The following is a 24,496-nucleotide window of genomic DNA, read 5'->3' as shown; positions in this document are numbered from 1 at the left end:
CGGGGGCTGTGGGGGTGGGGGAACAGTAGGGAGACACAGGGCATGAGCGGGGGTGGGGGAACAGTGGAGACACGGGGCATGAGCGGGGGGGGGACAGTGGAGACACAGGGCTTGAGCAGGGGGTGGGGGGGGAAAAGGGGAGACACAGGGCATGAGCAGGCGGTGGGGGGAACACAAGGGAGACACGGGGCATGAGCGGGGGGTGAGGGGAACATGGCAGATACTTGGCATGAGCAGGGGGGTGGAGGGTACAGGAGGGAGACACGGGGCATGAGTGGGGGGTGGGGGTACAGGAGGGAGACACGGGGCATGAGCAGGGGGTGGGGGGAACACAAGAGAAACACGGGGCATGAGCGGAGGGTGGGGGAACAGGGCAGATACTGGGCATGAGCAGGGGGTGGGGGTACAGGAGGGAGACACGGGGCATGAGCGAGGGGTGGGGGTACAGGTGGGAGACACGGGGCATGAGTAGGGGTTGGGGGAACAAGAGAGACACGGGGCAGGGGGTGGGGGGAACATGAGGGAGACAGAGGGCATGAGCGGGGGTGGGGGTAACAAGGGAAACACGAGGCATGAGCGGGGGGTGGGGGTACACGAGGAAGACACAGTCCATGAGCGGGTGGTGGGGGAACAGTAGGGAGACACAGGGCATGAGCGGAGGGTGGGGGGGAACAGGGGAGACACGGGGCATGAGCGCGGGGTGGGGAGAACAGGGCAGATACTGCGCATGAGCGGGGGGTGGAGGGTACAGGAGGGAGACACGGGGCATGAGCGGGGGGTAGGGGGAACAGGAGGGAGACACGGGGCATGAGCGGGGGGTGGGGGGTAACACAAGAGAAACACGGGGCATGAGCGGGGGGTAGGGGGAACAGGAGGGAGACACGGGGCATGAGCGGGGGGTGGGGGGTAACACAAGAGAAACACGGGGCATGAGCGGGGGGTGGGAGGAAACACGAGGGAGACACAGGGCATGAGCGGGGGATGGGGGCAACAGGAGACACGGGGCATGAGCGGGGGGTGGGGGAACAGGGCAGATACTGGCCATGAGCGGGGGTGGGGGGTAAAGGAGGGAGACACGGGGCATGAGCGGGGGGTGGGGGTTCAGGAGGGAGACACGGGGCATGAGCGGGGGTGGGGGGAACAAGAGAGAGACACGGGGCAGGAGCAGGGGGTGGGGGAACAGGAGGGAGACAGAGGGCATGAGCGGGGGTGGGGGGTAACAAGGGAAACACGAAGCATGAGCATTGGGTGGGGGAAACACGATATAGGCACGGAGCATGATTGGGGGTGTGGGGCAACAGGAGACACACGGGGCATGAGTGAGGGGTGGGGGGTACACGAGGAAGACACAGGGCATGAGCGGGGGCTGGGGGGAACAAGAGGGCGACACGGGGCATGAGCGGGGGGTGGGGGGTAACACGAGGGAAACACGGGGCATGATCGAGGGGTGGGGGGAACACGAGGGAGACACGGGGCATGGCCGGGGGTGGGGGAAACACGATATAGGCACGGAGCATGATTGGGGGTGTGGGGCAACAGGAAACACACGGGGCATGAGCAGGGGGGTGGGGGGTAACACGAGGGAAACACGGGGCATGAGCGGGGGAAACACGAGGGACACAAGGGGCATGAGCGGGGGATGGGGGCAACAGGAGACACATGCGGCATTAGCAGGGGGTGGGAGGGAACATGAGGGAGACACGGGGCATGAGCGGGGGGAGGGGGCAACAGGAGACACATGGGACATGAGCGGGGGTGGGGAGAACACGAGGAAGACACGGGGCATGAGCGGGGGGTAGAGGGAAGACGAGGTAGACACGGGGCATGAGCGGGGGTGCAGGAGGGAGACAGGGGGCATGAGCGGGAGGTGGGAGGGTACAGGAGGGAGACAGGGGGCATGAGCGGGGGGTGGGGGGAACACGAGGGAGACACGGTGCCTGAGCGGGGGGTGGGGGGAACACGAGGGAGACACGGGGCATGAGAAGGGGGGTGGGGGATAACACGAGGGAGACACACGGGGCATGAGCAGGGGGTGGGGTGGAACAGGGGAGACACGGGGCATGAGCGGGGGTGGGGTGGAACAGGGGAGACACGGGGCATGAGCGGGGGTGGGGTGGAACAGGGGAGACACGGGGCATGAGCGGGGGTGGGGTGGAACAGGGGAGACACGGGGCATGAGCGGGGGTGGGGGGAACACAAGGGAGACACTGGGCATGAGCAGGGGGTGGGGGGAACAGGGCAGATACTCGGCATGAGCGGGGGTGGAGGGTACAGGAGGGAGACACGGGGCATGAGCGGGGGGTGGGGGGTACAGGAGGGAGACACGGGGCATGAGCATGGGCTGGGGGGAACAAGAGAGACACCGGGCATGAGCGGGGTGTTGGGGAACAGGAGGGAAACACAGGGCATGAGCGGAGGGAACACGAGGGAGACACGGGACATGAGCAGGGGGTGGGGGGCAACAGGAGGCACACGGGGTATGAGCGGGGGTGTGGGGGTGGGGGGAACAGGGCTGATACTGGGCATGAGGGGGGGTGGAGGGTACAGGAGGGAAACACGGGGCAGGGGGTGGGGAGTACAGGAGGGAGACACGGGGCATGAGCAGGGGTGGAGAGAAAAAGAGAGAGACACAGGGCATAAGCAGGGGGTGGGGGGGAACAGTGGAGACATGGGGCTTGAGCGGGGGGTGGGGGGTAACAGGGGAGACACAGGGCATGAGCGGGGGTGGGGGGAACACAAGGGAGACACGGGGCATGAGCAGGGGGTGGGGGAAACAGGGCAGATACTGGGCATGAGCGGGGGGTGGAGGGTACAGGAGGGAGACACGGGGCATGAGCGGGCGGTGGGGGGAACAGGAGGGAGACACGGGCATGAATGGGGGTGGGGGGAAACACAAGGGAGACATGGGGCATAAGCGGGGGTAGGAGGTACACAAGGAAGACACAGGGCATGAGCAGGGGGTGGGGGGCAACAGGAGAAACACGGGGCATGAGCAGGGGGTGGGGGTACACGAGGGAGACACGGGGCAGGAGTGGGGGGATGGGGGGAACACGAGGGAGACACGGGGAATGAGCGGGGGGTGGGGGAACACAAGGGAGACACGGGGCTTGAGCGGGGGGTAGGGGGCAACAGGAGACACACGGGGCATGAGCGGGGGTTGGGGGTAACGTGAGGGAAACACGGGGCATGAGTGGGGGGTGGGGGGAACACGAGGGAGACACAGGGCATGAGCGGGGGTGGGGGGCAACAGGAAACACAAGGGGCATGAGCAGGGGGGTGGGGGAGTAACACGAGGGAAACACGGGGCATGAACGGTGTTAAACGGAAACCTGTGCAGTTCCCTTTGGGACCACTGCAAAAGATTTAGGCCTACAGGTGTTTGGCAGTAAACCCACTTGGTATTCGTCTGTACCACACAGATTCACTTGGTAGCTGTGGCTGAGCAGTCAGACTTCTCTCAAGAAGAGTTAGGCAGTATGTGGAGTATACAAAATAGGGCAATTTACACAGTAGAACAAGCAGACACGGAACAGAGCTTGGGTGTAAAGATATATAATTATTTATTTTAAGAACACATCTAAGAAAAACACACTGGCACTATTACGGCAAACAACTTCAATCACAATTACTATAAGTATATCAATCCCCTAACAATATTTCGACAAGTCTAGGTTTCCCGGCACCACTTATTTGCAGACAGAGGTGAGTGCTTTAACCTAGATGGCACTCTAATATTCGTTAGAACGGGAGAGAAAAGGCAGGGTAAGAAACCAACTCGGTACCAACACTTTTACGAAGCAAATGAAAGGCAAGTAAGGCAGGGTCTACTGTGGATCACAAAGTTCAGAGGCCAGGCCCACTCGGAAACAAACATCATAATCAAGGAGGCCGACAAGGGTGGGAACATAGTAATAATGAACAAAGCAGACTACCTCAAAATGGCACTCAACCACCTGGAAACTCCAGGCAACTACGTCAAATTGGAGAACAACCCACAGGCAAAGATTCTACAAGAACACCAGGAACTGCTTATTAACTACAAAACAGCAGGGCTAATAACCGATGATGAATACAGCTACCTTAGAACAGACCACCCGATTATGCCAACTATCTATTTCCTGCCAAAAGTCCACAAAGCCTTCAACACCATTCCAGAAGGTAGACCAATCTTGAGCGGTATTGGAGGAATCACGGAAACATTGGCTAGATACATTAACAATGTTATACAACCACTGGTCACAAAAATATCAACCTACTTAAGAGACACAATGCACACTTTGGAGATACTTGCCAGCATCAAATGGGAACCCCACTTCCTAATGGCCACGCTCGACGTTAAGGCCCTATATACATCAATTAACCATGAACTTGCCATAACCAGCATGGGGTTCCTTCTCAAACAAGAGTCAGCCTCGCACCTAGACCAGGTGGAAATGACTAAAGCCTTCCTCAAATTCTCTCTCACAAACAATATATTCATATTCAATGGTGAATACTTCAAGCAAACCAAGGGGATCGCAATGGGAGCTAGCTATGCTCCAGCTCTAGCAAACTGCTTTATGCACTCCTACGAAATCAAGCAGGCAATGAAGGAAGACAGATACACTAGGCTCATTGTCAACTGGGCCAGATTCATAGATGATATCATCCTAATTTGGAAAGGAACAGAAGAAGAGCTCAATGAGTACATGGACTATCTCAACACCAATGACTTTGGCATTGAACTAATCAGCCACACCAGCAAGACTCAAATTGACTTTCTGGATCTCACGATTGAGATAGAAGAGAACGAAATCACTACCAGAACCTACCGGAAACCAACGGAAGTAAACTCCACCCTGCATGCACAAAGTTGCCATAGAAAAAGCGTTATACGCAACATTCCCAAAGGGGAATACATCAGGGCAAGAAGGAATTGTAACACAGAGAGATCCTTCACAGAAGAGTGCAACCTACTAGATCGAAGATTCAAAAGTCGGGGTTATTCCCATGAGAACCTGGCAGAAGCAAGAAAACAAGCCTATCAACTAGAAAGATCAACTCTACTCCACCCAGAAGGCAAGATGACAATCCTATGATCAGATTCGTAACAAGATATAACAAGGACAGTTATGCACTCCAAAAAATCTTGACAAAGCACTGGGGATTACTCCGCATGGATGAACACATCAAGCCGCAACTGGAAACATATCCCAGTATGTCATACAGCAGAGCACCAACTCTAAGGACTTTACTGAGCCCTTCCTTCCTGTAAGAAAAAAACATTACAGCACAGGATTGGCTCAGCAAACTCACACCTATTGGTTTCACGAAATGCCGGACATGTGCAATGTGCAAGTATGCAACCCAGACCAAATGTGCCAAATTTTCAGGCTGCCCAATCTTCAATATCACTGAGCACATCAACTGCAAAAGCAAATATGTGATATATGCAATAATCTGTGTTTGCAATAAAATATATATAGGCAGCACTATCCGTGAGACACGTTTCAGGATTAGAGAGCACATCAATAGTATACATTCACAAGATCCTAAATTACCATTGGCAAACCACTGGCAAAAGAATCACCAAATGGACAACAGAGTGACATCAGGTTCATCGGACTCAAGACGGTCCGGCTGGGCCCAAGAGGAGGAGACAGAATCCAGAAACTGAGACAAGAAGAAGCACGGCTAATTTGTCACTTCAGATGCGTTAAAAATGGCCTGAATAAAGATCATGATCTGAATGTCTTCGTGTAAAAACCTCATCATCTCTCCCATCTTTCCTACTTGGGGGCAACTCTATGCCCAACTCACGCCCATGCCACAAATAACTTTTGGTGACCCAAACTCTTCCCCACATCATTGTTGACCTCTTTCAATTATACACTCATTGTATGGCCCAGGGGCCAACAGTATACCCTGCACACACACTCTGGGACCCATTTTTCCCAACCAGGCCGCAGGTCTCCCATAGGCTCTCCATACAATAGAAATTTCACCCTTGCGTCTCCCAACGCTAATCCCCCCATTTCCCACCCATTCAGCCAATTATGGTTGGGCCCTTTGGCCCCCACACTTTCGTTTCCCACATTTCAACTTTTCCCAACACTATGGTGCTATGCGCTGATCCACAAAGCATGCGCAGACGCAACGTGATACGCGCATGCGCTGGGACAAGCGCCAGGACACTATACTATCGAGCATGCGCACTCATCACACAACGTGATTCAGCAAGATTATGAGCGCTTTTTAATGGCGGCCCCCAGCGCGGTTGAGGAGAGTAGCAGATCACTGCCCAGGGACGCAGATAGAGCACACAGGTAAGCCTCCCCGCCCGCCCGAATGGATAGCAGACTTTTTAACCATCAGGGACTATCCAACTTACTAGCTCCCCACTCGAGCGACCCGGCTCAACACCAGCCTTATCAAGTGGCTGGGAACACACAAGAGCTCGATTCCAAGAGCCCTTGATGTCAATTCCAGACCAGCTCACGGCAACAGCCTGGGGCTCCACAAATGAACCCTAGAATTCCACTATGGACGGCCCACACGGCTAAGAAACACACACGAGCTTGACCAATGCACGTGATGTGATTTCGATGCCGCTAACAACACTTACTGGCTGGGAACACACTAGAACCACAGCGCACATGCCCAAATGGCCCCAGCCAGCACCTCATTCTGGTACATCGTACCACAGTGCATTTTCTTTCATCCTTATTGGGCTTTTTCTCACAGGGCCCAATAGGAGCCAGGACTGCCGTAAGGACAGTCCCAAATTCAACAGAACCCCACTGAGGGCACTCAGCAAATTTGACTTGGTAAGAGGAATCCACCTCATTACACAAATTCCCATTTCTCTCCATCTGGCCACTTGTTAACCTGTCTCCTTCTTCTTTCCCCCCCTTCTTCTCCCTTCCATGGATCAATGTTTTCTATAATTAACACATCAATGTCTCTTGATGTCATGTTATTTTTGGTCACTGTACTGCACATCACCTTAACACCACAATTGAATGTAATTTAACTTGTCACACAATTGTCACAAATCACATAACACCTGGCACCATTGAATACTGTTCAGCCTTGAGAAAGACCCTACGGGTCGAAACACGTGTCGGCTGACCAAACTTGCACACCAAGTTTCTAACAGTGTTTCTCTATCTATGGAAAGAAACACTCATGTAAATTATCATAAATAAACGAATCACTTCGTACTAACCAAAGTGTTATGAATATCATTTCGGATCTCTAAACAAGATAGTCGGGAGCAAAAAACCTCTTTTTCTTATCTACCAAACTGGGGCTCAGGCTAAACCCCAAAAAAACTGCTCCTGTGATCTTGCCAAACTCACAATCAAAATGCAATTGATGCTCAGCACAGGCAGGTTACATTCCTAGAAGCCTCAACCCACAGTTCTTTTGAAAGATCACACATTGCATTGGAGTGAGTTTGTGAAGCCAAACTACAAGGTTACGAGGAAAAAGAAAAAAAATGTGTATGCCTTTACATGGGACATTGATCAGTTCAAAACAGGCTAAAAGACGCTTTGACATTTTACAAAATTACATGGAGTTGAATCTGATGACAAGAAAAGTGTCTCTTTTGAAAATAAGAGTCTTGCTGTGCAGAGCTTGTGCCTTGAAGATAACTTGCACTGTCTTGGGCGAGGTGCGCGAAAGAAAAAAAAAACTGTTGGAGGAAGGCAGAAAAGCAGAATGCCGTGCTCCTGTTCAGTAAAATGGTGTTTATAAAAGCTGGCAGATATGGGAGCTTTTCTGAGTTGCTGAAGCAGTGCAGAAAACAGTTAATCTGAATGAACTGTCTGAAACGAGTGCCTTCCATTGAAGCCGCCCCAGTTTAAGAGTTATAGGCAAAGAGATAAGCTTGCTGCGTGCGTATGGCGCTACCATGTGCACAGGAAAGATAAAAAATGACATTCCTGCATTCCATCCCCTGTGAGAGACACCGTCAGTGTGAGCAAAAACTGAGGAGGGGGGTGCAAAGACAGAATGCTGAAACAGAACTGAAGGCAATAATTGCTGTGAGTGAGAAGATGAAAAAGAGTGCAATCTACCTGACACATACTGATGTATGCATGCTTTCTGACACTGGCATGGAATAACAGAGCTGATCAGAAGTACAGAATTTGCCCAGTATCAACACTGCAAGGAAAAGAAAATGCTGCATGCAGAATGCCAGACGGGTGCATCGCATCTGAACATTTGGGGAACCTGTGCATCTGTGAATGGGCTAAGAAAAGACAGCTGCCCATTTCAAGAGACATTGCCGTGCAAGCTGCATCCCCATGCCCCATGTGATGTGAAGTGAAGAGACATTGCCGTGCAAGCTGCATCCCAGTACCCCATGTGATGTGAACTGTAGTAAAGCACTGTGCACTGGAGAAGAAACCTCTATGCGCTTTGAGAAGTGAAAATACACAGCTGGCAAAAATGCAAGCTACATTGCCAGGGCTGGAGTGACTGAGAAAGACATTATGGTGTTCCAGATGGAAGCAAAACTGACAAAGGTAGCCGTTTTGCAAGAGACAACATGCAGAGCGGGGCTTTGGAGTATAACATGAACACTGCACATTAGCCATGATCCAGAAGCCTCACGGCTTAGTGCAAGAATGAATGATTTGTTGAAGCAAATAAAGGAACTGACTTAGACTATCACGCTCAAAGTGGTGGCCCAAGAAATTAGCAGACACTCTTTGGGAAAATGACAAGTGGAAAACCAGAGGCTTGAAAAACACTAGCTGTATGGAGAAAAATAAACAAAGCTGCTTGTGCAACTGTAGGCGGTATTGGACTGAAGGACTTTACCTTTGAAATATGGAGTGATGCCAGCAGGACAGCCTAAATCAAGATCATGAAAAACTGGAAGCAAGTTGGCGCCTGGCATTCGTGATCGCTTTGGTAAAAAAGAAAAGCATTGATCCATTGAGAAGTGCGACCTGGGTACTTATTATATGGATTTTGTAAAATCACAGATCAGTCTGAGGTACCATTGACCAACTATGATCGCATTGCACAAATGAGTTTGTGATTAGGCCGTTACACCCCGTATGGTTGAGTGTAAATAAGCCCCCAGTAACATGCAGAAGGGTGACAAATAATTGTGGTAGCAATGATAAAGTGTGTAGTTACCCGATGAGACTTCTGAAGGTGGGTGTGGTGTTAAGGGAAGGGGTGGATAACGCTGATATTGTAGTTTTTGATGACATCCTAACGTGAAGAACAATGACATTGTACTTTTGATGAAATCCTAACATTTCTGTTTGTATTTTACCTAGGCAAAAAACCAAGACAGTTGCGTGCCATGATTGGGGTAGATGTGTGCAATTTGCGGGTGACACTGATCAGTCAAGCAGATGCATTCTCAGAGAAAGCGAGTCGCTGCGAGATGATATGTGAACTTTGAACCTGTCCTGCACCATGAGGACATTTGTTCTGCAACCTGTGAGAAGTGTCCAACAGAGTAATAACTTTTGCTGAACTGGCACGGTGCAGACTTGGCTAGTTATCAAACATTTGATGCTGCACACTCAAATGATTCAGTTGCTGGAAATAACCTGGTTGATATGTTTTGCCTTTCTTGTTTAAAGGACTGTGGACAAAGCAACCACCATGGGTTGTGGACTGTGACATCATGCACCACAAACAGCTGTGTGACACAGCACTTGAATGCTAACACATTGAAAAATGGTTTTTAAATGCATTTTTGAGATGAATCTGAAAAAAACAAAATGTTTTGCTCTTCCAACTTAATTGCTTTAACCAGAGATATTTTGCCTTTTCTAAAACTACTACGTTGCACGTAGGCAGGAAAATGATTTATGAATTGTTGGGGCAGCAGGATTATGCAAGCAGGAGCGTAATATATTTTGAGATAAAATGAGTGCGCACACCAAAGTTAGCTGTGTGTAGGTTAAGGTTCTTAATTTGTAGTAATGCTGCCAAGTGCGTGAGCTCTAATGTGAGATGGTAATCTTAGAAACACTGGATACTTTTACAGCCAGCCTTAAGGCGGGTAAATGAAACCATGACTGACTTGATGTTTGATTTTATGACACATAGTGTGACACGGTTTTTTGTTAAACCAACCAGTTTCATGTTTCTGTAGGGACGGCTGTCTCCAGCACACTAATGCAAAAAGTCACCTTTTGATTGTAGACATTTAGAATAATTCCTTGGAAAAGCGCTACAAATGAGTATCCACATGGAATTGCTAGCGTACTGGCCTGGCACATTGTCGGGCATCTTTTGTCACTGACTCATATGACTGGTGCTTATGACATCCTAGGCCCAAATGTTTCAGTGAATGGATCCAACGATTTGTTTTTCTGGCCAAGAACTGCAGCAAGTGTTCTCGCCAAGATTTTATGGACTATAATTTGACTAAATGCATTTCACACAATGGTATGATGAAACAGCCACTGCCGGATGGTAGTATGGTGTTTGTATCTAAAACTAATATTGTATATGGTAGGCATCCCACTTGAAGAAGGGTATTCTCCAAGTCACACAAGGTAGAAACTGTGAACATGTTAGATTTTCCAGTAGTAAGGCAATATTTAAATTGTAGGCTGGTAATGCACACCTCTATTATTACAGTGATACACATACACATAGATTTATCACGAGGCAATGTTTCCTTAGTACTACCAAGCTGCTACAAATGGAGTCAATTTCTATGGCCCATCACCAAAGTGCTTGTAGCTAGGGAGCTAGATTCATTAATTGCGGGAGCAGCGGGGAGTAACAGGAGCTTTATACGATTTTGACATAGAAACTGTGCACAATAAGCTAGCCACTATGGGTTCTGATGCCAGCTCTGCTATAAAACCTCTGGCCTAGTGGGGTCCATTGATACGCCCAACACTGCTACAAGTATTGGCCACCACTTCAGATGGCAGAATTTTAGGTCTGAAGACATTTTTTCTGCCATAGGGCAGGTCAACAAGACTGCTAAATACACACAATGCATTTTATGGCAAACATTGTTAAATCAGCAGGTGTTGGCTTTTCGCTCCGAGTGGGGGCTACCATCCTCAACCCACTGGCACACAGAGCTACAGTTACCAGCAAACAAAACTGCTTGCTTTTGATTGCATGAATAACACATGCCATGCTTTAATGCAAATTAGTAGAATTGTTTTTATTTAGATAACCTGGTGCCCATGGGTTCACCTTGCTCATGAAATTAGATGGTTTTTGGTTGGGTTCCACATGCATGGGGGAAGTGTCTAATCACACAGCCCATAATCACGTTTGAATGCCCTGGGATCAGGGGGAGGGTAGGCCCGTAGAGTGAAAGGCTGCCAGGTTTAGAATTGGTAACCATACATAAATGCAATAGTGCATTGTAGATTAGACTACACTGGATTGCCTGGACATTCTAACTGCATGCTGCTTTTTAACTGACAATCAGTTATACAATAATTATTTAGGTATTTTTGTCTAGGCCAGGTTTTGGCTAGAGTAAATGTCCATGTTCACTTTGTGTAGGTATTTTTGTGTAGGCCAGGTTTTGGCAAGGGTATATGTCACTGTTCACTTTGTGTACATGTTTGTTTAGGTAGTATTTTTAGTAACCTTGCATGCCACGCTGACTAACCGCTAGAAGATAGTTTGCTTAAACCTCTTGCAAAGCCCCAAGGTCTTTATCACTGCACTACATACTATGTTGATGGGTATTAGCCAGCATTGTCGCACACACTTTGAATAGGGGTGGAGTGTAGTGATACACAAAATTGCAAATTTGCCAACCAGGGCTTTAGATGACAGCATTCGCCACTGAAAGCCAATAGTTTATTCAAAGTATGTTCCAAAAATGCTGACAGTAGTCTGTTGTAGCACTTCCATTACACAGTAGTGAGCTACAAGGAATATGCAGGCCTAGTAGGAGTGGTAGGTCACATTATGCATTGTAGATAGACAGGCAGGGCGAAGGCCCCAGTTCTGTATCTAATAGACATTATTGGAGTGTTTGGAACATTATGGCACCTATATAGCGCTTAGATAGCCAATCTTAAGCGCTATGAACACTAAGCTATGAGTGCATGCCTTTTAGAGCTTGCTCACATAGGGTTAATTCATCTCGACTTCTCTTAGCATATTCTGCCTTTCTAACTGTAGCCCTGCATGGTTTCGTAAACTAATCTTTCTCTGGGAAGGCACTGATAAGACATTCCTGAGCTTTTACGCAGATGGGCTCCAAGCAGGGAGGGGCACAGAAAAGGAGCACAGTGGAAATTCACAGAGTTGGGTTTTTCCATGAGCAAGCCTATATTTTGCACAAGGAAAGTTCTGGAACTGTGCGTCATGGACTGACAGCACGAGATTATAAAAATGCATGCCCACATGACTCAGGTGGGAGATCGATCTGTGGACTTGGTTCGAGCAAAATCGAGTGTCCGGAACCTGCTGCTCTGTCGGCACCCTGCAGCGCTGTCCTCTGAGCGGGGCTGGCTGCAGCTATCTTATGAGGGCCAGGGTCTCCCAGTGCTGATTGAAGGGGCGTAAGACTGTGTTTCTCTATGTTTCACTAAGTTCTATGTTTCTCTATATTTTGCATTTCTCTAAGTTTTGTGTTTTGTAATCTTCTCTAACTTGAATCCCAAAATGTTGCAGAAATTCACTGTTTAGAATAAATGCTAAAACATTTTGAAGGTGTCATTTGTCACTAGCATGAGTTCACTGCTCAGCACAATAGAACCTGTATTTTGGGCTGATTTGGGTAATGTTTGCTCTCAAGGGCTGGTCCCGAGGAAGATTTTCCCAATATCAAGACAGGAGGAGTGTGTTGTAAGTTGTAACCATAATCTGTGGGAGGGGCTCCTGGAAGGAGGTTCCCATTGAAAGGTTGCTGGAGGTTGACCACCTTTGAAGATCTGCCGTTAAAAAGGATGGTATCAGAATTCTTTTGGAGTCTGGGCCCAAAGCTTGGGACCAGCAGCTCTGCAGAACAAGCTATGTGCGCCTCATCTTCAGTCCTGAAAGAGGTAAGTCTAGGACACATGAAGCCATCAGGCCCAGGAGACTCTGGAACCATCACGCTGACCTGATGGAGGAGTTCAGAAAAAGAAGCATTTGGTTGATAAATCTGCAATTCTGTCCTCTGCTAGGAAGACTCTGGCATTGACCCCAAAGATAGGCCTCTCTGTACCAGTCGTTGAGAACGTTGGAAGAAGAGCTTTTCAAAATGGGCGCTTCATACCGTGTGAGGTGAACGCCATTTTGTCGCTGCCTGAAGTGATCTGCGTCACAGGTTTTAGTGAGACCATGTCACTACAGGGGCTGTTGGGGCTTTTAGATAGGTATTAGCCCTCTAACAGGGAACATTAGCAGAGCCGGTACTAGCAGACCTGGAGCACTTTTCAGCCCTTTTGGTTTCTGCTGAAGAATTAGCCCTCATTGAGGGAACCTCAGCAGGGCGGCATTTCTTGAAGACTTAGGGCATTTCTTTTTCCCCTCAGCAGGACTGGTAAGACCCCAAGATTGTTTGTGGTAAAGCTTAGGGTCACACCCAGTAGCCAGATCTCCTAAAAGGAGCTCCTCAATTCCGCTGGTCTTTGAAAAAGCCCCTGATTGGGGATCCTCTGGGTTTTACCCTGGTACTTTTAGTCACTTGACAGGAAACCTCGAGACTAGGCTTGGCACATTTAGTCCCAGACTGAAAAACCTCAGGAATCACCCCGGGTTGAAGCAGCCCCAGAAGCGTTGGGCTTAGTCTCAGCCCCCAGATTGGGAACCTCGGAAGAAAATCTGGTATTTGTGGTTCCATTTGATCTTCTGTGATGGTCTGCCACGCCTCCAGGTGAGACAATATACGTCCTCATACTGGAGTCTTGTGAGACCGATGGAAAATATAATTTAGATAGTTTATCAGTGATGAGACAGCTAGTTCTTAAAGAGGAGGCTGTTGACCGAGAGAAAAACCACCCACCTTGCCTTTGCTGCTTGCATCGAGGCCCACCAGCGGGAGCGTCTTCCCGGCAGTCCTGGAACCCTCTGAAACCAGAGAAGGACCACTTTTAATAACCCGACCTCAGAGTATAAACTGTTTTAGCAAAGGTTTTGGCAAGGACCGACAAGGGCTTAGCAGTTTGCGTGCTTGTCTTAGTTTTGGTGAGCTCCTCATTAGTGGAGGAGTGGAATAGTTCCTTACCTTCAAAGAAAAGATCAAGTACTTTGTCCTGAACCTCCTTTGAGAACTTCGTAGCATACAGTCATGCTTGGTGAAAGATGTCTACTCCAACCATAAGGCCCCAAGTGGAAGTGTCGACATGATAGGCCGCAGCATCCAGCAGGTTCTAAGCCAGAACTTTGGCATTGGATAAGCTGCCCTTAAAATCTTCAAGCCTGTCAGGAGGAATACACTCTTGAAACTCGGCAAGCTCCTTCCACAGCTTGAGATTAGCAGCTGCCATGATGACCTAGGTACTAGCCTGTCCTAGCTGATGGGCCGAATTGGAAAATACTTTTTTCCCAATGGCGTCAAGAAGCTTGTCCTCTTTGAAAAGGACTTGGGATGCTGCCATGGAGGATGGCTTAGATTTGAATGTAGCTGCTGCCAACCCCTTCGATGAGGAGAATGGACATGCAGTCAAGGATATGTCTTGAGATGCACGTAGCTTGTAGAGAACGCCAATTTTCTTGGTTAGGTGCTGCCCGGAATAACGTTTTTCCCAGAATTTGCAAGCTTCAGCCAGGACATCCTTTTGAAGGAAAAGGCTGGTGTGCTCCTGTGACGACAGAACACAGGCTCCAGAAAGTACACCTTCTTGTGGAGCCAGAGGTCCGGGTATTGGAGTATCTATCAACGGCATCAAATCCACAACCCGGTCGTGAAAGGCTCTAATAGAGTGGGACAGGTCATCGCTATCCTGGTCCGCTTGATCTTCATACAATGCGGCAGGAACAAAATCCTGATCGGCAGCATGTGGCACCTCAGGCCCTGTGGGCAGACCTTACTGCGCAACGGGAGTCTTTAGCACAGTGGAAAGTGGAGGCAGTGGAGGTGGGGTACCACTGGAAGTTAGGGAGGAGCTGGCACTACTAGGACCTGCAGAGGAATTGCCGGAGCAGGCTGCAGTTCAGGTGGCTTAGGATACATTTCCTTGAATAGATCCTTAAAGTATGCTTTCATAGGATCAGAGTGCATAAGCATCTGAAACATGGCAAAAAACGCATCCTCAGAAGAAGGCCTAGGCACTAGAGTGGGTAGAGGCCACTCTGAAGGGGCATCCCCCAGGATTGCCAAGATGATAGTTTCCAAGATGGCACTCCACCAACTGGATCCACGTATACCAACGGAGCGGACGTAGGAGGGAGCGAGACTGTGTGTGGCAGTGGAAACCGAGCACGCCAATCTATTGGAGGGCAAAACGGATTCTTATTATCCAAATGACGTGGAAAAGGCTGCTCAGCCCCAAAAACAGGCCCCTCGTTAGCAGCCATTGAGAACGTTGGTGTGAGAGAGGTAAACAAAATGGCTGCTGCAGACCGCGGGGGTTGGACAGCCATTTTCTTACTGCCTGAGGTGAACTGCGTCAAAGATGTCATTGAGGCCATTGTCAACACAGGGGTATCAGGGGACTTATGTTCCATTTTAGCCCTGTGACAGGGAACTTCAGCAGAGCCGGTGCTAGCAGATCTAGAGCGCTTTTGCGACCCCTTAGAGTTGGCTGGAGGATTAGCCCTCAGTGAGGGAACCTCGACAGAGCTGGTATTTGAAGGCTTAAGGTGTTTAACTGCATTCTTTGCCCTCTCAGCAGGATCGGTACGACCACAGGCCTGAGTGTGGGAAGGCTTAGGGTCACCCTCTGTCACCAGAGCCCTCGACGGAGGCCCATCAATCTTGCTGGTCTTAGATATAGCCCCAAGTCATGGATCCGCAGGGATAACCCTGGTGCATTTAGTCGTCTTAACGGAAACCTCGAGACGAGTCGCGGTACACTTAGTTCCCGATTTGGAAACCTCAGGAATTACCCCGGTGAAAACAGCCCCAGAAATACTGGGCTTAATTTCAGCCCCTACATGCGGAACCTTGGATGAAGATCCAGTCCTAGCAGTACCCTTACAGGGAACCTTGGAAAACTCTGGAGTCCAGGTTAAATTCTTTTCGAGACACCTCAGGAGATCCCTGGTACCAGAGCCAATTGGGCTCCTCCCGGTACCAGAGCCACTTGGGCTCCTCCCGAAACCAGAAGACCCTGGGAAGGAGTGCCCTGGCCAGGGTGCCCTAAAAAGGAAGGAACTTACCGGCCGCTTCCTTTTTTCTTCAATGAACTGCTATAAATGTGGAGGAGGAATCCACTGGAACACCTCCTCCCACTTAACAAGTCGACCCTGGAGTGCCCAAACGGAGAGGGAGTCACAGTAGAAGCAAGAGTCCTACCAGTGTTCCGGGCCCAAGCACTCCAGACCGAGAGTGTGGGGATCCGCCCTCACAAAATTACATTTGCACGAAGAACAGGATATGAATCCCAGACGCTCTGGCATAGACGGAAGAAACAAGACTTTGGAACCAGAGCAGGAATATGCAGGACAAGGGAACAAAAGAAAAATATTCCCTAAGATGCAAGTGCGTCCGACACCGACTGCGCGGAGAAAAGAACTGAAGGGTGATGGATGGGGCGGAGCTCAGGAAGGCGGGGCTACGATCACGTACGGTGGCCCTTCGTAAAAATAAAAGAAGGACAAAATGTTATTTTTAATGCTTCAAAAGTGCTCCGGTCCCGTCCCGATGGACGGAATGTCCCAAAGGTATGGTGGAAAGGGGACGGCCGTACGAGTATCATCATTGCTCACCATTCAATTTTCCTTTGCCACAGTCTGAGTATTCCACCGCTTTTATACATCACATGAAGCAGTGGGAGGATCTGGCCTTGATAAAATATGACCAATGTTTAAAGTAACAGAGTTAACTGTTTTAGAGGTGGCATCCACCTCTCTACGTAATGACCCTGACAAGGAATAGTAGGACTAGGAATGATGAGGATTGCCAGTAAGCCATTTAGCCATTAAGAGGAAACAAGGATCACATCACAAACTTTCTTGAGAGAATCACATAGTCCTAATAATGGACTATTACAATAAAACAGGAGCAGGAGGAGAACTTTGTAATCGGGGGCATCAACATTTGCTATGAATGTGAGCGAACGAGCAGAGAGAGGGAGGCCAAAACAATCAAGTGAGGTTCAGGATGTGAAGGGGTTCTTCACAGCGATCATATTAAATGGTTTAAAATGGTGATTGTACAGTCACCAATAGAGCACAGAAGCATTTTCCAATGCATTTCATCATGCCTTGACTCAGAATATGTGCCACTATTCTGCCTGTCTAAAAACATTTTAATGTTGGCTGTGCCCAAACATATCCATGGTGGCAGCACCAATATATGCCAGTATTCCCACGTATGAACACACTCATGTTTGCTTTGCTTAAAATGCCTTTAATGATACTATAAGAAAACATGCCCCTGCTAGCTGTTTTATTATATTTTTATTTTTTAAATCTAGTTTGAGGGCAGGCGAGTGCTGTTTAATGTTTGTGTAGCCAGTCTTTGGGCCGGCATGTTTTAACAGTAGTGCCGTACTGTGAGTTGCGGTCCGTGCGCCCATTGGTATCAGTCCATGGTCCGCTGCTGATGAAAAAGCCACGCTTTGAGCGTTTTACGAAATTGGAGTTTTGTGTGGGTATTCCAAGTCTATACTGGGTTCAAGTTCCAGAGGATGGTTGTGTGACAAGAGAAGGATTGTTTACAGGTCCTCTCTTTGTGGACTAGTTGTGATTTAAGCTGGTTGGTAAATTTGCTGCGAAACAATCAAGTGCCACCAGATATGTGGAGCTTAGCTGTCAGATTCGCTGGTGTGCTACTTATGTTTGCTTTGTAGATGACACATGTAGTCTTGAACAGTATCCTGGCCTGGAGAGGAAGCCAATGTAGTTTGCGTAGAACAGGGAACATTTGGTTGAATTTCCACACACTTGTAATAAGACATGCTGCAGCGTGGTGGACTGCTTTTAGGGGAGCTAAGTGTGTGGCTGGGAGCACTGTCAGGAGGTCATTTGCACAAGGGCCTGAATTGTGGTCTGGAAGTGATGAAGGGTTTGATTTGGGAGGGGTGAAGATTTGGAGGCAGGCTGTTTGGTCCTTCTTGGCTATGTGTTTCTGGAAGGACAGGCTGCTGTCAATGGTGAAGCCTAAGGATTTTCCAGAATCCAAGAATCCAAGAGTTGCAGATTAAATCCTTTTAAGCGCATATCATTGAGCCATTTTTGGACAAGTTGTTGTTTAGCAAGGGGACTGATGAGGATGAATTTGGTCTTGACTGGATTAAGTTTGAGTGCAGGCAGCCGACATCCAGTACTAAATGATGGCTAGGTAATCTCAGAGACAACTGATGTCCTGTGGGCTTTTTATCCCTAGCTGCGCCAATATTATATTTATGCCAGTATCCTATGTAAGAACATACGCCTCTTTGCTTTTCCCATAATGCTGGTAAAATATATCATGCCACTGAAAGAAAATATGCCCATAGTGGCTGTACCAAAGTAGACCAGTATGCCCATGCACCAAGGTAGATCAGTATGCCCATGTTAGAACCTACATTATGTTGGCTAAGCCGATAATGCCAGTAAAAATGCAATACCACATTAAAATCCTGCCCATACTGGCTGCACCAATGTAGCCTAGCATTCCTATGTAAGAACACCCTTTATATTGGCTTTGCCCATAATGCCAGTAAAAAAATGTCATGCCACTTCAAGAAAACGGGTCTATACTTACTGTACCATTGTAGGCCAGTACGTCCACATAGTATTACTCATCATGTTGGCTTTTACTATAATACCAGTAAAAATGCAATGTCACTGAAATAAAATGTGTCCATACTGGCTGTATGATGTAGGCCAGTATGTGCACACTCATAATGTTGACTTTGCCCATAATGTCATGTTGGTGGGGTTGCTAGTGGGCTCAAAAGAGATGTGCTCAAGCAGTTCGGGTGAGACTGGCTCTTTTCGGTGCAGCACCATGTCTGATTTGCATACGGTCTTTCCCCTTTTTTATTGGCTTAGTAGGCTGAAGAACAATGGTCTGACTGGTTTTCCAGAGCATTGCCAGTGGTCAACATTAATTCCAAACCTTTCCGCCATCACCTCCTTTGTTTTATTTACGTCACCCGAGTGGGACGGGCATGCCCAGACCTGGATCCCGAAACCTACTGGGCATAGTGACCCAAGCTACATCTCACTGATAATACCCAATGAGGCCGAAACATGTCTTAGGTTGCTTGTGGTCTCATGCAAAAGGGATGTGTGCCACTTTTGGGGAGAGACCCAGCCAGATTTGCATTTGTGCTTTCCCCTTTCTGCAATGGCTTGGCAAGCTGAAGAACAATGGCCTGGGGGGTTGCCCAGCAATGCCAGTGGTCAAGATTAAATATAAACCTTCCAGTCATCACCTTGTTTGTTTTGTGTATGCTGAACACATGTCCATTATGGCTGCACCAATGTAGGCCAATATGCCCACATAAGATCACTCATCTTGTTGTTCTTGCCCATAATACCAGTATAAATATCATGCCCCTGTAAGAAAATATGCCCATAGTGGCAGCACCACTGTATGACAGTAACTCACTTAAGAACATTAATCAGGTTGCCCTTGCCCCTAATTCCAGAAATAATACTGAGTGACTGTAACAAAACGTGTCCATTTTGGCTTTGTCCATAATGGCAGTAAAATGCCATGCCACCGTAAGAAAACTTTTCCCTATTGGCTGCTGCATTGTAGGCCTGTATCCCCACTTAAGAACACTCATCATGGTGGCTTTGTCCATAATGCCGGAAATAATGTTGTGCCACTGTAACAAAACATGTCCATGTTGGCTTTCCTCATAATGCTAATACATTTGCCATGCCATTGTGTACAAAGCCTACACCCCATACCCGTACAACCCTGCACTGGTTTCTCCAATCTCAGCACAGAACTGCTCAGTGCACCCAAATCATTCAAATGCATTCATTCACATTCATTAATTCGTCCTTTAATTAACTGGCTCTCCTCCCCACCGTATACACCCTGCACTTGCAGACAAGACACACATTCACATGGGCGTGCAGATACACACACACACACTCTTTTTGCAAATAATTTGTTTACCTCATGCTTGTTGCAGTTCAGGCGCACTCACGCCTCCCCAGCACCTGGAGATGGCTCACACCACGCACTTAAGGCAGGAACCAGGTTGCAGAGATTGGTGTCAAACACCGCTCCCTGAGTCTGGGTTCCTCGCTTATGCACAGGTAAGGTCTCTGTACCCCAAACACACCTAAACCAGGGGGAGGCACAGGAATACTCCCTCTGCATTTTCAGCCTGCAGTACCCCAGCGGGTATTGCCAATGGGTCATGCAAGGGTAGGGAAGCAAAACACCCCTGGGCTTGCAGGGCTCACTTGGCATGGGTTACTCCATGCATAGGGAAATCTTGTTCCCCTAGCAACACAATTGTCCTAGGAGAGCTCCCATAGCTGCATGCTGCAGCTGAGAAATCACTCAGATATTCTCTGGGCTGTCTCTGGCGCATCCATAATGTGCAGAAGGCTGGCATCACCCATTATGATGCCAGATGGACACCATCAGAGATTCAGGGAAACTCTGCATACTCTTGCTGTTAGACCTGTCTGCAGCATTTGACCTTGTGGGCCATGACAAACTGTGTACCTCACTAGCCAATGATTTCAAGTTCTCTAATGATGCCACTATGTGGGTGAAATCCTTTCTTGCCGAACGCACCACTAGAGTTGCCATAGGCAAAGAAGCTGCTGATCCCATCCTAGTACCCATAGGGGTACCCCAAGGTCCATGCCCCTCTCCAACACTCTATAATGCCAACACGAAACTCCTCTTCACAGTATTAGACGATATGGGTGTCATCTACACCAACTTTTCAGATTACACCCAGATCCTCATACCCATCTCAGGGAACTATGACCCGGACACTTTGACCATTAATAAAATATCCACCATCATCCAAAACTGGATGGCGTTGAATAGTCTCTGCCCCAATGATGAGAAGACAGAAGTTCTCATCGTGGGATCCCCATCTAAAATAGCTGTCCTCCATTCAGACTACTCCTCTATTAATATCGACGGCACTCTGATCCCAGTACTTAAGCAAGTAAAAACATTAGGCGTATACCTAGATGCTAACCTCACTATGACCAAACATATTAGTACGCTCTCATCATCCACGGCTTATACTTCCAAACTTATCGCACTAAGTCAACAATTTCTGACTCCTACCAATTGCCTCACTTTACCAGGGCTTTGGCATTATCCAAGTTGGACTACTGCAACGTGTTACCGCTAGGGATCTCCAATACCAACCTCAGTAAATTGCAACTCATGCAAAACAAATTTTTAAGGGCAGCATTAGGGATATAAAAGTTTGATCATATCTCTAAGATCAGGAAGGATGCCCACTGGTTACCCATCAAAGCTAGAATTATCTTTAAAACATTCTGCATCGCGCACAAATGTCTTGCCAAAAAAGCCCCAATCTACCTCAACAACGCATTACATAAAAAAGTAACCACCAGAACACTGAGTTCCAATGACAATCAATCTTAGTGTCACCCCGCTACAAAAATACCAGAGCGGGGGGCAGTAGCTTCCATGTCCTAGCCCCTCAACACTGGAACTCCCGCCCCATCAACATAAAAAAGAGATTTCTTTCCCCGGTTTAAAAAAACGGCTAAAAACCTGTTTTTTTTAACCAATATTAGTCTAACGCCCACCTGTTTAACTTAACTTGTAAATAATGCTCATGAGTGTATTGTATGATCTTCTGTAAATAACTTATGTACGCAGTACAAATGTATGACCAATGCCAAAGCTGTCTGTAACCACGCCGTGATACCCCAGGGTCTGGCCGTGTACCAAATGAAAATAAATAAATAAATAAATAAATAAATTATGGACGAGTTGCTGTGAAAGAAAGAATCTAATTCCGTGCCAGAAACAGTGCAATTGAATTTATTTCAAGATTCATGGCGTGCTTTGCTTATAAAGTGCATGTTCAAAACTCCAGCCAGCAACAACGAAGGATCCCTGGGCGTCCAGCTCTGAGTGTTTAGCATTTGGAGACACCAGTTTAAGACCAGATGTGTGCAAACATCCTAGGTTACTGGCTCCAATCTGACTACCATTGGTTGAAAGCTGGAGGGCTTTCTGTGTCAATTGTGCTCCACTGTAGAAGTAGAAAGTATTTGCTGTGACTCAGTAGAAAAGGCTGTTTGCATTCAATACCTCAATCAATGACATTAGTATTATCATCATTAGTACCTGCATTGAGGCTCCCATGATCCTCCGGGTTTCAAGGTATACCCTTTCACCATTCCAGTGTGGATTTAACTTCTTCAGTTCCCTCGCGAGCCGGTTGTGTTCTCGTAGGAAGAGAGTGTTCAAGGTCAGATAGAGTACATTTTGATTCGATCGTTTGTCACCTTAGGGCGAAGAAAAGAATATTTCAAAGACATTGGTTGATGCCCAAATCGTACTTAAGCCTGCCGTGTCAAATTCAGTAAAAACACGAATTCACAAAGTTGAATAACATTCATGTTATGTTATGTGTCATTTTTAATAAACAGTACATTACATTATCAAAAGTGTTGCATTAGCAGATGAGTAATGAATGAATGTAGTACTTGTTACATGTGAAGATGAAAGCAGGGTTATACAACGCAATAATCTAGCGCTAGGGTGTTATTGCAAAACCATCACCCGTGTACCAGCTGGCAATGCATATTGAGAAAAGATAATTATTTTGCAACTTCCTGCACTACATCCTAATAATATTTGTATAGATAGTCTTTAAATTGACATGATAAATAACACAAATTGAAGAAACACACTGCTTTGTTCTAGTTAGTGAGGCTCACAGTCTTCTTCTGTACTCTTAAATCTGGTGTGGTGAGTTGGTAGAACCACCCTTCTTGCTGACTGGGGGTGAAAAGGCACAGGGGACTGGGTTGGTCCAGCTGCGACACAATGTGCCTCCCAGAGGATGGATGGAGTGGGATCCATCATCCCACATGCTTGCAGGCTCTGCTTAGGTGTGGTTTTGACCCGCCTGGGACAATCATAATCCCAACCTGTTTCTGCAGATATACTTCACAGACCACGTCAGACCAAGTTACCCCACTTTCCAGACTGCAAACAAAAGACCGTTAATAAAAATGAATGTCATTGAAAACCATGAGCGAGGAACCACATACTATTTTGAAACCTACCTACAGAAGAAAGGTGGCAATATGAAAATCACACGGTCAAGTAAGGGATCACTCACTGCCCGAGCCGGGGAGAATGCAGAGTATCGCAGATAGAACTGCAGCTGTAGGAAAGACTCCAAGGTGGCGGACACACCATGCCACACATTTATAGACCAGAATTGGCAGCTAAAACCAACAGACCCATTAACCAATGTAGAGAGGGTCGGTTGGGGGTAATCATGAGGACCAAACTATCCCACCAACTAAGACAAAACCTTAACAGCCCCAGCCAATCACAAGGGGCAACTCAAGGGACTATAGAGGAAAAGTGAAATGGACACCCAGTAAAGGGGAAATACATTAGCCAGAGTAGAAAAGGCAGAAGTATACTGGGAGAAGAAGGACATGTTTTCCATCAGCCTCTGTGGAGACAGGGAGGTTGCCACTTTGTACAAGTTGGCCATTTTACTGGAGAAGTTCATTGCTACCCTGGGGCAAGGATTTGAAGCCTGCCAAAGATCTACGAGAAACTTGTAGAGTGATCTGAGGAACCAGAAGTCAATGAGCGCTGAAAAATCAAAGGCCTACGGGAGACCTTACAGTGGAGTACGTGAGAAATCAAATGTCTAGGAGAGACCCGTAAGGTAAATGCTAAAAAACCAGAAGTCTATGAGAAAGCAGGCCTGAAAATGTTGAGAAACAAGAGGTGCGGGCGAGATATGAAAAGCAAACCTGGGAAACCAGAGGAATAGGAGAGCTATAAAGTCAAGTGCCTGAAACCAGAGTTCTACAGGAGATCTTCTGCCAAATCACCAGGTCTGGGAGAGGTCTGCTCAAGAATACTGAGAAACTCACGGGCTGTGATAGACCTAACAATGAAATGGCGAAAATCCACACAGGACAAAGAAGAGTCTGAGAAAAAGAGGCCAAGGGTATCATTGTGAGATCAGGATGATGAAAGGAGGGTTCAGCCTGTGGGTAACGCTGCAACAAACCTTCCCAGGAGCCATTCCTTTCTTGTTGTTTTGTAGCATAGGGTGGGACCTTAAAGAACATGTTACAAACGTCTAATTTGGCCCAATAATTGGAGCATTTGTGTTGTAGTGTAGGACTACCCTGCAGGGTAAGCACTTGTTAATATTATGATTTTGAACTTTCTATGACCACATCTTTGGACAGTGTTTTGTAGACTAGGAAGCCTCTGTAGGGGAAAGGACTCTCACAT

The 24,496-nt window shown here is 47.8% G+C and overlaps 1 protein-coding gene across 1 annotated transcript in view; it reads right to left on the bottom strand.

Annotated features, from left to right (window-relative positions):
• Positions 1–24,496, bottom strand: part of LOC138578694 (lactoperoxidase-like) — a 513,803-nt gene that overhangs the window by 176,921 nt on the left and 312,386 nt on the right. Inside the window, exon 7 of the mRNA XM_069649723.1 lies at positions 22,346–22,506. Coding sequence (XP_069505824.1) covers positions 22,346–22,506 — 161 coding nt within the window. The remainder of the gene's footprint in view (positions 1–22,345; positions 22,507–24,496) is intronic.

Source organism: Ambystoma mexicanum, chromosome 1p (genome assembly GCF_040938575.1).
Source record: "Ambystoma mexicanum isolate Mex_15411 chromosome 1p, UKY_AmexF1_1, whole genome shotgun sequence".
In the NCBI taxonomy this organism is placed as follows: Eukaryota; Metazoa; Chordata; class Amphibia; order Caudata; family Ambystomatidae; genus Ambystoma; species Ambystoma mexicanum.
This window is presented reverse-complemented; position numbering and strand designations above follow the sequence as displayed.